The following is a 14,870-nucleotide window of genomic DNA, read 5'->3' as shown; positions in this document are numbered from 1 at the left end:
GCAGGCAGCGGACCAAACAAGGAGGGTAATAGATTTGATTTCTCTAGTACAATCCCAATGGGCCCCCATCTTCCTCCAAACAAGCTTTAGGTTTGTCTTTGGATTTACATAAAGCTTTCGACTCTCTAAATTGGGATTATTTATTTTATGTTCTTGAGCAATGAAGATTTGGCTCTAGGTCTGTCATGATTTTACGTGGACTTTACTCTGCTCCCTTCACCCACGTTAACATAAAAGGCCATTTGTCTCAGTCGATCTCGGGGCACGAGGCAGGGGTGCCCGCTGTCGCCGGCACTGTTCATATTAGCAATTGAGCCACTGGCGCATTTATTTAGAGCAAATGGTGGCATTAACCTCTTAGGGACATATGACGCACCCGTACATCATATTCCCCGAGAGGTGTTCAGAGCAGGGCCGCGCGGCGACCCTGCTCTGAACCGCCGCGGTCCCGGGTGCTGCTTGTAGCCCGGGACCGCGAGTATTAGCGGGCACGGTCCGATCACTGTGCCCGCTAATACAGTTATCTGATGCAGCTGTCAAACGATTAAAACTTGTTATTAGTAAAAAAAGCCCCCTCCCCTAATAAAAGTCAGAATCACCCCCCTTTTCCCATGTTTTCAATAAAAGTAAATAAAACAAACATGTTTGGTATCGGCGCATGCGTAATCGCCCGAACTATTAATTCATCACATTACTGATCTCGCACGGTAAATGGCATAAGTGCAAAATTGCGCATTTTTGGTCGCATCAAATCAAGAAAAAAAATGTAATAAAAAACGATCAAAAAGTCGTATATGCGCAATCAAGGTACTGATAGAAAGTAAACATCTTGGTGCAAGAAAGTAAACATCTTGGTGCAAAAAAGGACACCTGACACAGACCCATAGACCAAGGTATAAAAGGGCTATAAGCCTGGGAATGGAGGGATTTTAAGGAACATATATTTGTTAATGGTTTGAATATTTTACAGGCCATCAGATAAAAGAAAAAGCTATACATTTTATATTTCGTTGTAATCGTAACGACTTGAGGAACATGCATAACAAGTCAGTTTTACCCCAGGGCGAATGGCGTAATAACAAATACCCCCCAAATTTCACCGCACATTGAATTTTATCCTGGTTTCGCAGTGTACTTTATGCAAAAATTCAGCCTGTCATTGCAAATTACAATTAGTGACGCAAAAAATAAAGGGCTCATGTGGGTCTCTAGGTGGAAAAATGCAACTGCTATGGCCTTTTAAACATGAGGAAAAAACTAAAACGCAAAAACGAAAATTGGCTCAGTCCTTAAGGGGATCGAGGTCAATAGGGCCCAACATAAATGCGCGTTATATGCGGACGATATATTGCTGATGTTAACCTCCCCATTGACCTCTCTTCCTAATGTATATGATGTCTTGGATAAGTTTTCCCCCATTTCTGGCCTCAAAGTGTATCATAATAAATCAGAAATTCTTATCCTTATTAATATCCCGGTAGAGGATGCTAAACTACTAAAATTAAATTTTGGCGTACAATGGAAGGAAGATAAACTTAAATATCTGGGAATCTTTCTAACCCCCTCTTTGCCCACCCTCTTTCCTGCTAATTATGGGTGGATGAGACCGAAGTTGAAGTCGGAATTAACCTCGTGGTCAGCCCTGAATTTGTCCTGGTTCGGTCGTATAGCCGCCATAAAAATTACCTTGTTGCCCAAAATTTTATATTTATTTAGAACTATTCAAATTGACGTGTCGGTTGCGTTTCTACAAGCCTTTCAAAAAGGAGATTCTTGCATTTGTATGGGGCCCACGGCGCTCTCGGGTGGCTAGGAGGACCCTATACACCAGTAAGACTAATAGGGGGCTGGGACTGCCCAACCTCACAAATTATTATTATTCTGCACGCCTGGCATCAATTATTGTTTTGCATCGAAGATCTGCTCCTCCATTATTGGGCTGACATTGAGCAGCAAGCCAGTTCAAAGACTCCACTTGCTGTGGATGCCTATGCGTAACAGACCTCCAATTCTTTGCCCGCTCCTTTCTTCTTCAGTGGCACTCTGGGACTAGCTGCGTAAACCATTTGGTCTCAGCTCTAAAACACACGCCTGCTGCTCCGATGTTTGGTAATCCAGAATTTCCACCAGGGGTACAGTCTAGACAGTTTCAGTGGTGGTTGGATAAGGGTTTATATAGGATAGGAAACTTTTTTTGCCAAAAGGGGGTCGCTCTAAAGTGCATTTCATTTCTTTGTATAAGATGCCAAGGGAAAAGTATTTTAGATTTAACCAGATCTTTCATTTTCTTTCGGCAGTAAAAGATAGGACGGATGATGTGTCAACCTCCACGTTATTTGAAACCTTATGTATAAAGTATGCGTCTGGGGGACACCTGCTGTCTAATATATATAATGTTCTCATAGCCCCTCCAGATAAGCTGAGTTATATGGCCCAGTGGGAACGTGATCTTTCCTTATCCTTCTCCACGCGAGAATGGCAAGATATGGCTATGAAAACAGCTAAGGTTTCCATCAATGCAGCCCTGGTTGAAGCGAATTATAAAGTATTCATGAGATAGTACCTAGTCCCGACTTAGATAGCAAAAATGGTCCCTAATTACTCCGCTAATTGTTTTCGGAATTGTGGTTCGGAGGGGACAATGTATCATACATGGTTAAATGGTTTTGGAGGAGGATTTTTAACATTTTATTCTCGCTAACTCAATGTAATGTAAAGATGTTACCCTCCTATGCGTTGCTAAATGTGAAAATTCCAGGGCTCTCCAAACCTGCTCAACGGTTTGCATCCTTTTTGTTCTTAGCTGCCAAGATTGCTATCACAACCTCTTGGAAAAAGGAGCCCTTGGATTTAGTCAAGTCTAAATTGAATTGGATTATGGTCAATGACCGACTCCATGCGATTCTCAATGATAAAGAGGAAATGTTTCTTAAAGTTTGGCAGCCCTGGATGTCATATTTAGATCAGACATCAGGTAAAAAGAGAGTAGCTTAACTGGGATGAGGAGGGATAGGGGACAGGTTGAATGGTCATGGTCTTGGTCTCGCCCTCCCCCCCCCCCCCCCGTTTCGTGGGTGTGCTTGTGGTTGTGTATGAAGTTGTTCTATGTGGTTTGTCTTTAAACTTCATTAGTTATGAGGTTAAAGTTGAAGTCAGTAGACGTCTATAATACTGCATCTGAGATTAAAGATTGTAGTCTGGGGTTGGGACTTGAGTGCTGATGTTTTACTGTGTGGACACTGTTATGACTTCTGCGTTGTACTTGCATAATTGGCCTTTGTTGGGCCTTATCTTACAGCCTATGTTGGGCTTTTGTGCTCTATATCCTCACTCTGGAAAAATTCAATAAAAATTCTTTGAAAACCATAAACTCGCTCCAACAATCGCTTGTTAACGCCCACTAAACAATTTTTTTAAGCGAACGATAACACAATACACGTGGGAACGTGAACGATATCTGTAGTGTAATGATTATTTTGCAGTCGTTACATGGTCGTTTAAAACGTTCGCTGGGGTGATCATGTAGGCCGGGAATTGAAAGGTGGACGTGTGACAAGTGAACGACTAAAATATTTCTAATTTTACGAAACGATTATCGAATTATCTTTCAAAGATCAACGATTTTTTTTTCGACATGCTGTAAAAAAAAATTTGGACGACAATATAACGATTTCGCTCGTTTACACCTCTTCCACGAAGCTATTATCGTTAACGAGCGGTCGTTGGAGCGAGTTTATGAACGATAATCTTTGCGTGGAATAGGGCCTTTAGCTGTTTGGAATTGGTGGAGGAAATTGAGAGTCAGCCTATTGAGGAGAGGGAATTCTTGCATGTTGGGACCCTGGCTCACATGGCTGACTTTATGTTAGGCTGTCTTTTACATGACCCTCAGGTTAAAAAAATTTTTTACACCGATTACTGGCTGTTCACCCTCCTGGACCCTCGGTACAAACAGAACTTTTCCACTATCATTCCTTCCGAGGAACACAGTATGAGAGTGAATCCATATCAACAGGCCCTGGTGCAGAAGCTGAAAATTTACTTCCCATCTGACATCACTAGCGCCAGAGGACGTAGTTCTTTGGGCCAAAAAGCGGGGGAGAGGAAGGGTGGAGCAGGCAGCTTGTCAAGGGGCAGGGGAACACTCTCCAAGGCCTTTGACAGTTTCATGGCACCCCAGCAAGACTATGTCACCCGTGCCCAGTCTAGACAGAGTAGGGGGGAGGCCTTAAGAAAGATGGTGAGGGAGTACCTTGCTGACCATACCAACGTTCTTCCCGATCACTCTGCTACATACAACTACTGGGTTGCAAAGCTGGATACGTGGCCCGAACTGGCGTTTTACGCCTTGGAGGTGCTGGGCTGCCCTGCCACCAGTGTTGTCAGAGCGGGTCTTCAGTGCAGCCAGTGGCATAATCACTGATAAGCGCACCCGCCTGTCAACTGACAGCGCTGACAGGCTGACGCTTATTATAATGAACAAAGCCTGGATTTCACCTGAATTCAACGGTCCACCCGGGGAAAGCAGCTAAACATGAGGATCCTTCATATATCCTCTCCTCCTCCTCCTCCTCCTCCATCACTTCTTAGCCAACAGCCAATAGAAACCTTAATATATATTACAGGAGGAAGAAGGAAAAGGAAGGAGATGATGGAAACCTTTATATATGTTACAGGAGGAAGAAGGGAAAGGAGGACATGATGGAAACCTTTATATATGTTACAGGAGGAAGAAGGGAAAGGGAAGACATGATGGATACTATTATATATATATTACAGGAGGAAGAAGGGAAAGGGGGGACAGGATGGAAACCTTTATATATGTTACAGGAGGAAGAAGGGAAAGGGAAGACATGATGGATACTATTATATATATATATATATATATATATTATAGGAGGAAGAAGGGAAAGGGGGTACATGATGGAAACCTTTATATATGTTACAGGAGGAAGAAGGGAAGGGGGGGGGGCATGATGGAAACCTTTATATATGTTACAGGGGGAAGAAGGGAAAGGGAGGACATGATGAAAACCTTTATATATGTTCCCGGAGGAAGAAGGTAAAGGGGGACATGATGGAAACCTTTATATATGTTACAGGAGAAAGAAGGGAAGGGGGGGGGACATGATGGAAACCTTTATATATGTTACAGGGAGAAGAAGGTAAAGGGGGACATGATGGAAACCTTTATATATGTTAAAGGGGGAAGAAGAGAAAGGGAGGACGTGATGGAAACCTTTATACACTCACCGGCCACTTTATTAAGTACACCTGTCCCAACTGCACGTTACCACTTAATTTCTAATCAGCCAATCACATGGCGGCAACTCAGTGCATTTAGGCATGTAGACATGGTCAAGACAATCTCCTGCAGTTCAAACCGAGCATCAGTATGGGGAAGAAAGGTGATTTGAGGGCCTTTGAACGTGGCATGGTTGTTGGTGCCAGAAGGGCTGGTCTGAGTATTTCAGAAACTGCTGATCTACTGGGATTTTCACGCACAACCATCTCTAGGGTTTACAGAGAATGGTCCGAAAAAAAAAAAACATCCAGTGAGCGGCCGTTCTGTGGGCGGAAATGCCTTGTTGATGCCAGAGGTCAGAGGAGAATGGGCAGACTGGTTCCAGCTGATAGAAAGGCAACAGTGACTCAAATAGCCAACCGTTACAACCAAGGTAGGCAGAAGAGCATCTCTGAACGCACAGTACGGCCAACTCTGAGGCAGATGGACTACAGCAGCAGAAGACCACACCGGGGGCCACTCCGCTCAGCTAAGAACAGGAAACTGAGGCTACAATTTGCACAAGCTCATCGAAATTGGACAGTAGAAGATTGGAAAAACGTTGCCTGGTCTGATGAGTCTCGATTTCTGCTGCGACATTCAGATGGTAGGGTCAGAATTTGGCGTCAACAACATGAAAGCATGGATCCATCCTGCCTTGTATCAACGGTTCAGGCTGGTGGTGGTGGTGTCATGGTGTGGGGAATATTTTCTTGGCACTCTTTGGGCCCATTGGTACCAATTGAGCATGGTTACAACGCCACAGCCTACCTGAGTATTGTTGCTGACCATGTCCATCCCTTTATGACCACAATGGACCCAACATCTGATGGCTACTTTCAGCAGGATAATGCGCCATGTCATAAAGCTAGAATCATCTCAGACTGGTTTCTTGAACATGACAATGAGGTCACTGTACTCCAATGGCCTCCACAGTCACCAGATCTCAATCCAATAGAGCATCTTTGGGATGTGGTGGAACGGGAGATTGGCATCATGGATGTGCAGCCGACAAATCTGCGGCAACTGTGTGATGCCATCATGTCACTATGGACCAACATCTCTGAGGAAGCTTCCAGCACCTTGTTGTATCTATGCCACCAAGAATTGGGGCAGCTCTGAGGGCAAAAGGGGGTCCAACCCGTTACTAGCATGGTCTACCTAATAAAGTGGCCGCTGAGTGTATATGTTACAGGAGGAAGAAGGGAAAGGAGGACATGATGGAAACCTTTATATATATTACAGGAGGAAGAAGGGAAAGGGAGGACATGATGGAAACCTTTATATATGTTACAGGGGGAGGAAGAAGGGAAAGGGAGGACATGATGGAAACCTTTATATATGTTACAGGAGGAAGAAGGGAAAGGGAGGACATGATGGAAACCTTTATATATGTTACAGGAGGAAGAAGGGAAAGGGGACATGATGGAAACCTTTCTATATGTTACAGAAGGAAGAAGGGAAAGGGGACATGATGGAAACCTTTATATATATGTTACAGGAGGAAGAAGGGAAAGGGAGGACATGCTAGACATATAAAACCTATATTATTTCCTTTCTTATTAGATCAGGATAGATATAAGGGCGGAGTAGATTGGGGGGGGGAGCATCTTGTGCTGACAATCTTCTATGTTTCTAGAGTGTAAGCTCCTATGGTCAGGACTCCTCCTCTTCCTTATAGAGTGTAAGCTCCTATGGTCAGGACTCCCCCTCCTCCTTATAGAGTGTAAGCTCCTATGGTCAGGACTCCTCCTCCTTATAGAGTGTAAGCTCCTATGGTCAGGACTCCTCCTCCTCCTTATAGAGTGTAAGCTCCTATGGTCAGGACTCCTCCTCCTCCTTATAGAGTGTAAGCTCCTATGGTCAGGACTCCTCCTCCTTATAGAGTGTAAGCTCCTATGGTCAGGACTCCTCTCCTTATAGAGTGTAAGCTCCTATGGTCAGGACCCCTCCCCCTCCTCCTTATTGAGTGTAAGCTCCTATGGTCAGGACTCCCCCTCCTCCTTATAGAGTGTAAGCTCCTATGGTCAGGACTCCTCCTCCTCCTTATAGAGTGTAAGCTCCTATGGTCAGGACTCCTCCTCCCTATAGAGTGTAAGCTCCTATGGTCAGGACTCCTCCTCCTCCCTATAGAGTGTAAGCTCCTATGGTCAGGACTCCTCCTCCTCCCTATAGAGTGTAAGCTCCTATGGTCAGGACTCCTCCTCCTCCTTATAGAGTGTAAGCTCCTATGGTCAGGACTCCTCCTCCTCCTTATAGAGTGTAAGCTCCTATGGTTAGGACTCCTCCTCCTCCTCCTTATAGAGTGTAAGCTCCTATGGTCAGGACTCCTCCTCCTTATAGAGTGTAAGCTCCTATGGTAAGGACTCCTCCTCCTTATAGAGTGTAAGCTCCTATGGTCAGGACTCCTCCTCCTTATAGAGTGTAAGCTCCTATGGTCAGGACTCCTCCTCCTCCTCCTCCTTATAGAGTGTAAGCTCCTATGGTCAGGACTCCTCCTCCCCCTCCTCCTTATACAGTGTAAGCTCCTATGGTCAGGACTCCTCCTTATAGATTGTAAGCTCCTATGGTCAGGACTCCTCCTCCTCCTTATAGAGTGTAAGCTCCTATGGTCAGGACTCCTCCTCCTCCTTATAAAGTGTAAGCTCCTATGGTCAGGACTCCTCCTCCTCCTTATAGAGTGTAAGCTCCTATGGTCAGGACTCCTCCTCCCCCTTATAGAGTGTAAGCTCCTATGGTCAGGACTCCTCCTCCTCCTTATAGAGTGTAAGCTCCTATGGTCAGGACTCCTCCTCCTCCTCCTTATAGAGTGTAAGCTCCTATGGTCAGGACTCCTCCTCCTCCTCCTTATAGAGTGTAAGCTCCTATGGTCAGGACTCCTCCTCCTCCTTATAGAGTGTAAGCTCCTATGGTCAGGACTCCTCCTCCTCCTTATAGAGTGTAAGCTCCTATGGTCAGGACTCCTCCTCCTCCTCCTTATAGAGTGTAAGCTCCTATGGTCAGGACTCCTCCTCCTCCTCCTCCTCCTCCTTATAGAGTGTAAGCTCCTATGGTCAGGACTCCTCCTCCTCCTTATAGAGTGTAAGCTCCTATGGTCAGGACTCCTCCTCCTCCTTATAGAGTGTAAGCTCCTATGGTCAGGACTCCTCCTCCTTATAGAGTGTAAGCTCCTATGGTTTAGGACTCCTCCTCCTCCTTATAGAGTGTAAGCTCCTATGGTCAGGACTCCTCCTCCTCCTCCTTATAGAGTGTAAGCTCCTATGGTCAGGACTCCTCCTCCTCCTTATAGAGTGTAAGCTCCTATGGTCAGGACTCCTCCTCCTCCTTATAGAGTGTAAGCTCCTATGGTCGGACTCCCCCTCCTCCTTATAGAGTGTAAGCTCCTATGGTCAGGACTCCTCCTCCTCCTTATAGAGTGTAAGCTCCTATGGTCAGGACTCCTCCTCCTTATAGAGTGTAAGCTCCTATGGTTTAGGACTCCTCCTCCTCCTTATAGAGTGTAAGCTCCTATGGTCAGGACTCCTCCCCCTCCTCCTTATAGAGTGTAAGCTCCTATGGTCAGGACTCCTCCTCCTCCTTATAGAGTGTAAGCTCCTATGGTCAGGACTCCTCCTCCTCCTCCTTATAGAGTGTAAGCTCCTATGGTCAGGACTCCTCCTCCTCCTTATAGAGTGTAAGCTCCTATGGTCAGGACTCCTCCTCCTCCTTATAGAGTGTAAGCTCCTATGGTCAGGACTCCTCCTCCTCCTTATAGAGTGTAAGCTCCTATGGTCAGGACTCCTCCTCCTCCTTATAGAGTGTAAGCTCCTATGGTCGGACTCCCCCTCCTCCTTATAGAGTGTAAGCTCCTATGGTCAGGACTCCTCCTCCTCCCCCTTATAGAGTGTAAGCTCCTATGGTCAGGACTCCTCCTCCTCCCCCTTATAGAGTGTAAGCTCCTATGGTCAGGACTCCTCCTTCTCCTCCTTATAGAGTGTAAGCTCCTATTGTCAGGACTCCTCCTCCTCCTCCTTATAGAGTGTAAGCTCCTATGGTCAGGACTCCTCCTCCTCCTTATAGAGTGTAAGCTCCTATGGTCAGGACTCCTCCTCCTTATAGAGTGTAAGCTCCTATGGTTTAGGACTCCTCCTCCTCCTTATAGAGTGTAAGCTCCTATGGTCAGGACTCCTCCTCCTTATAGAGTGTAAGCTCCTATGGTTTAGGACTCCTCCTCCTCCTTATAGAGTGTAAGCTCCTATGGTCAGGACTCCTCCTCCTCCTCCTTATAGAGTGTAAGCTCCTATGGTCCGGACTCCTCCTCCTTATAGAGTGTAAGCTCCTATGGTCAGGACTCCTCCTCCTCCTTATAGAGTGTAAGCTCCTATGGTCAGGACTCCTCCTCCTCCTTATAGAGTGTAAGCTCCTATGGTCGGACTCCCCCTCCTCCTTATAGAGTGTAAGCTCCTATGGTCAGGACTCCTCCTCCTCCTTATAGAGTGTAAGCTCCTATGGTCAGGACTCCCCCTCCTCCTTATAGAGTGTAAGCTCCTATGGTCAGGACTCCTCCTCCCCCTCCTCCTTATAGAGTGTAAGCTCCTATGGTCAGAACTCCTCCTCCTTATAGAGTGTAAGCTCCTATGGTCAGGACTCCTCCTCCTCCTTATAGAGTGTAAGCTCCTATGGTCAGGACTCCTCCTCCTCCTTATAGAGTGTAAGCTCCTATGGTCAGGACTCCTCCTCCTCCTTATAGAGTGTAAGCTCCTATGGTCAGAACTCCTCCTCCTTATAGAGTGTAAGCTCCTATGGTCAGGACTCCTCCTCCTCCTTATAGAGTGTAAGCTCCTATGGTCAGGACTCCTCTTCCTCCCTATAGAGTGTAAGCTCCTATGGTCAGGACTCCTCCTCCTCCTTATAGAGTGTAAGCTCCTATGGTCAGGACTCCTCCTCCTCCTTATAGAGTGTAAGCTCCTATGGTCAGGACTCCCCCTCCTCCTTATAGAGTGTAAGCTCCTATGGTCAGGACTCCTCCTCCTTATAGAGTGTAAGCTCCTATGGTCAGGACTCCTCCTCCTCCTTATAGAGTGTAAGCTCCTATGGTCAGGACTCCCCCTCCTCCTTATAGAGTGTAAGCTCCTATGGTCAGGACTCCTCCTCCTTATAGAGTGTAAGCTCCTATGGTCAGGACTCCCCCTCCTCCTTATAGAGTGTAAGCTCCTATGGTCAGGACTCCTCCTCCTTATAGAGTGTAAGCTCCTATGGTCAGGACTCCTCCTCCTCCTTATAGAGTGTAAGCTCCTATGGTCAGGACTCCTCCTCCTCCTTATAGAGTGTAAGCTCCTATGGTCAGGACTCCCCCTCCTCCTTATAGAGTGTAAGCTCCTATGGTCAGGTTTTGTACCTTGGTGGGCTTCCTCTTCTGCTCTTTTAAGAACTCTGCCTCCCATGTCTTTAGGAGACGCTTCACCTCCTCGTATCGCTCCATCTAGACTCCTGCAGAGATATCACAGACCGAACACCATCACATCATAAATCATGTACATGAACATAGATAATAGCACTGTGCTGACATAGTATATAATAGCACTGTACTGATATAGTATATAATAGCACTGTACTGATATAGTATATAACACTGTACTGATATAGTATATAGTATATAATAGCACTGTACTGATATAGTATATAACACTGTACTGATATAGTATATAACACTGTACTGATATAGTATATAGTATATAATAGCACTGTACTGATATAGTATATAATAGCACTGTACTGATATAGTATATAATAGCACTGTACTGATATAGTATATAACACTGTACTGATATAGTATATAGTATATAATAGCACTGTACTGATATAGTATATAACACTGTACTGATATAGTATATAACACTGTACTGATATAGTATATAGTATATAATAGCACTGTACTGATATAGTATATAACACTGTACTGATATAGTATATAACACTGTACTGATATAGTATATAACACTGTACTGATATAGTATATAATAGCACTGTACTGATATAGTATATAGTATATAACACTGTACTGATATAGTATATAATAGCACTGTACTGATATAGTATATAACACTGTACTGATATAGTATATAACACTGTACTGATATAGTATATAATAGCACTGTACTGATATAGTATATAACACTGTACTGATATAGTATATAACACTGTACTGATATAGTATATAACACTGTACTGATATAGTATATAATAGCACTGTACTGATATAGTATATAGTATATAACACTGTACTGATATAGTATATAGTATATAACACTGTACTGATATAGTATATAGTATATAACACTGTACTGATATAGTATATAACACTGTACTGATATAGTATATAGTATATAATAGCACTGTACTGATATAGTATATAGTATATAACACTGTACTGATATAGTATATAGTATATAACACTGTACTGATATAGTATATAGTATATAATAGCACTGTACTGATATAGTATATAGTATATAACACTGTACTGATATAGTATATAGTATATAACACTGTACTGATATAGTATATAACACTGTACTGATATAGTATATAATAGCACTGTACTGATATAGTATATAATAGCACTGTACTGATATAGTATATAGTATATAATAGCACTGTACTGATATAGTATATAACACTGTACTGATATAGTATATAATAGCACTGTACTGATATAGTATATAACACTGTACTGATATAGTATATAGTATATAATAGCACTGTACTGATATAGTATATAGTATATAATAGCACTGTACTGATATAGTATATAATAACACTGTACTGATATAGTATATAATAGCACTGTACTGATATAGTATATAGTATATAATAGCACTGTACTGATATAGTATATAGTATATAATAACACTGTACTGATATAGTATATAACACTGTACTGATATAGTATATAATAGCACTGTACTGATATAGTATATAACACTGTACTGATAGTATATAGTATATAACACTGTACTGATATAGTATATAATAACACTGTACTGATATAGTATATAATAGCACTGTACTGATATAGTATATAATAGCACTGTACTGATATAGTATATAGTATATAATAGCACTGTACTGATATAGTATATAATAGCACTGTACTGATATAGTATATAATAGCACTGTACTGATATAGTATATAATAACACTGTACTGATATAGTATATAATAGCACTGTACTGATATAGTATATAGTATATAACACTGTACTGATATAGTATATAACACTGTACTGATATAGTATATAACACTGTACTGATATAGTATATAACACTGTACTGATATAGTATATAATAGCACTGTACTGATATAGTATATAGTATATAACACTGTACTGGTATAGTATATAATAGCACTGTACTGATATAGTATATAATAGCACTGTACTGATATAGTATATAGTATATAATAGCACTGTACTGATATAGTATATAATAGCACTATACTGATATAGTATATAATAGCACTGTGCTGATATAGTATATAACACTGTACTGATATAGTATATAACACTGTACTGATATAGTATATAATAGCACTGTACTGATATAGTATATAATAGCACTGTACTGATATAGTATATAGTATATAATAGCACTGTACTGATATAGTATATAATAGCACTGTACTGATATAGTATATAGTATATAATAACACTGTACTGATATAGTATATAATAGCACTGTACTGATATAGTATATATCTTACCTCAGTACAGATGAATTTCCCGGCTAAATGACGTCACACTCCTGCGCGCGCAGCTCTGCAGCCAATCAGCGAGGTTTATGTATCTGTTTTTAAAGCGTCGGCTATAAATGACGTAGGTCACGTGACAGTGACTCTCCGCCCGCGGACCAGGAAGTGACTATCAACACTGCAGCGTAACCCCCGAGGTGAGAGTGCAACCCGTATTATTACCCCCTCCCCCGTATAATTACCCCACCTGCCCCCTCCCCCGTATTATTACCTCACCTGCCCCCTCCCCCGTAAAATTACCCCACCTGCCCCCTCCCCCGTATTATTACCTCACCTGCCCCCTCCCCCGTATTATTACCCCACCTGCCCCCTCCCCCGTATTATTACCCCACCTGCCCCCTCCCCCGTAAAATTACCCCACCTGCTTCCTCCCCCGTATTATTACCTCACCTGCCCCCTCCCCCATATTATTACCCCCTCCCCCGTATAATTACCCCACCTGCCCCCTCCCCCGTATAATTACCTCACCTGCCCCCTCCCCCATATTATTACCCCCTCCCCCGTATAATTACCCCACCTGCTTCCTCCCCCGTATTATTACCTCACCTGCCCCCTCCCCCATATTATTACCTTACCTGCCCCCTCCCCCATATTATTACCTCACCTGCCCCCTCCCCCGTATTATTACCTCACCTGCCCCCTCCCCCATATTATTACCTTACCTGCCCCCTCCCCCATATTATTACCTCACCTGCCCCCTCCCCCATATTATTACCTCACCTGCCCCCTCCCCCATATTATTACCTCACCTGCCCCCTCCCCCATATTATTACCCCCTCCCCCGTATTATTACCTCACCTGCCCCCTCCCCCGTATTATTACCCGCTCTTCCGTATTATTACCTCACCTGCCCCCTCCCCCGTATTATTACCCCCTACCCCTGTATTATCCCCACCTGCCCTGTCCTTCTCCCATATTATCCCCCACCTCTCCTCCTCCTCCCCCCCCCCCCGTATTATCCCACACCTCTCCTCCTCCTCCCCCCTCCGTATTATCCCCCACCTCTCCTCCCCCCCCCGTATTATCCCACACCTCTCCTCCTCCTCCCCCCTCCGTATTATCCCCCACCTCTCCTCCCCCCCCCCGTATTATCCCACACCTCTCCTCCTCCCCCCCCGTATTATCCCCCACCTCTCCTCCTCCCCCCCCGTATTATCCCCCACCTCTCCTCCCCCCCCCCCGTATTATCCCCCACCTCTCCTCCTCCTCCCCCCCCCGTATTATCCCCCACCTCTCCTCCTCCCCCCACCTCTCCTCCTCCTCCCCCCTGTATTATCCCCCACCTCTCCTCCTCCTCCCCCCCCCGTATTATCCCCCACCTCTCCTCACCCCCCGTATTATCCCCCACCTCTCCTCCTCCTCCCCCCCCTGTATTATCCCCCACCTCTCCTCCCCCCCCCGTATTATCCCCCACCTCTCCTCCTCCTCCCCCCCCCCCCCCGTATTATTCCCCACCTCTCCTCCCCCCCGTATTATCCCACACCTCTCCTCCTCCTCTGTATTATCCCCCACCACTCCTCCTCCTCTGTATTATCCCCCACCTCTCCTTCTCCTCTGTATTATCCCCCACCTCTCCTCCCCCCCCGTATTATCCCCCACCTCTCCTCCTCCTCTGTATTATCCCCCACCTCTCCTCCTCCTCTGTATTATCCCCCACCTCTCCTCCTCCTCTGTATTATCCCCCACCTCTCCTCCTCCTCTGTATTATCCCCCACCTCTCCTCCCCCGTATTATCCCACACCTCTCCTCCCCCCCGTATTATCCCCCACCTCTCCTCCTCCTCTGTATTATCCCCCAC

The 14,870-nt window shown here is 44.6% G+C and overlaps 2 protein-coding genes across 5 annotated transcripts in view; one reads left to right on the top strand and one right to left on the bottom strand.

Moving 5' to 3' along the window:
• The window catches only part of RECQL4 (RecQ like helicase 4), a 152,905-nt gene extending 139,842 nt beyond the window's left edge, over positions 1–13,063 (bottom strand). For both annotated transcript variants that reach the window (XM_069946229.1, XM_069946228.1), the window contains exons 1-2: positions 13,025–13,063; positions 10,662–10,753 (exon numbers count right to left, since the gene is read on the bottom strand). In XM_069946229.1, the coding sequence (XP_069802330.1) occupies positions 10,662–10,745 (84 nt within the window). In that variant the 5' untranslated portion in view covers positions 10,746–10,753; positions 13,025–13,063. The remainder of the gene's footprint in view (positions 1–10,661; positions 10,754–13,024) is intronic.
• Positions 13,064–13,109: 46 nt separating this feature from the next.
• The window catches only part of VPS28 (VPS28 subunit of ESCRT-I), an 83,623-nt gene continuing 81,862 nt past the window's right edge, over positions 13,110–14,870 (top strand). For 2 of the 3 annotated variants that reach the window (XM_069946245.1, XM_069946243.1), the window contains exon 1: positions 13,110–13,209. The gene's annotated coding sequence lies outside the window, so the exon portion shown is untranslated. The remainder of the gene's footprint in view (positions 13,210–14,870) is intronic. The other variant, XM_069946244.1, reaches the window with a different exon arrangement.

The sequence above is a fragment of the Dendropsophus ebraccatus genome, chromosome 11, assembly GCF_027789765.1.
Source record: "Dendropsophus ebraccatus isolate aDenEbr1 chromosome 11, aDenEbr1.pat, whole genome shotgun sequence".
Lineage (NCBI taxonomy): Eukaryota > Metazoa > Chordata > Amphibia > Anura > Hylidae > Dendropsophus > Dendropsophus ebraccatus.
The sequence above is the reverse complement of the archived record's forward strand: the minus strand, read 5'-3'. Positions and strand labels throughout refer to the sequence as shown.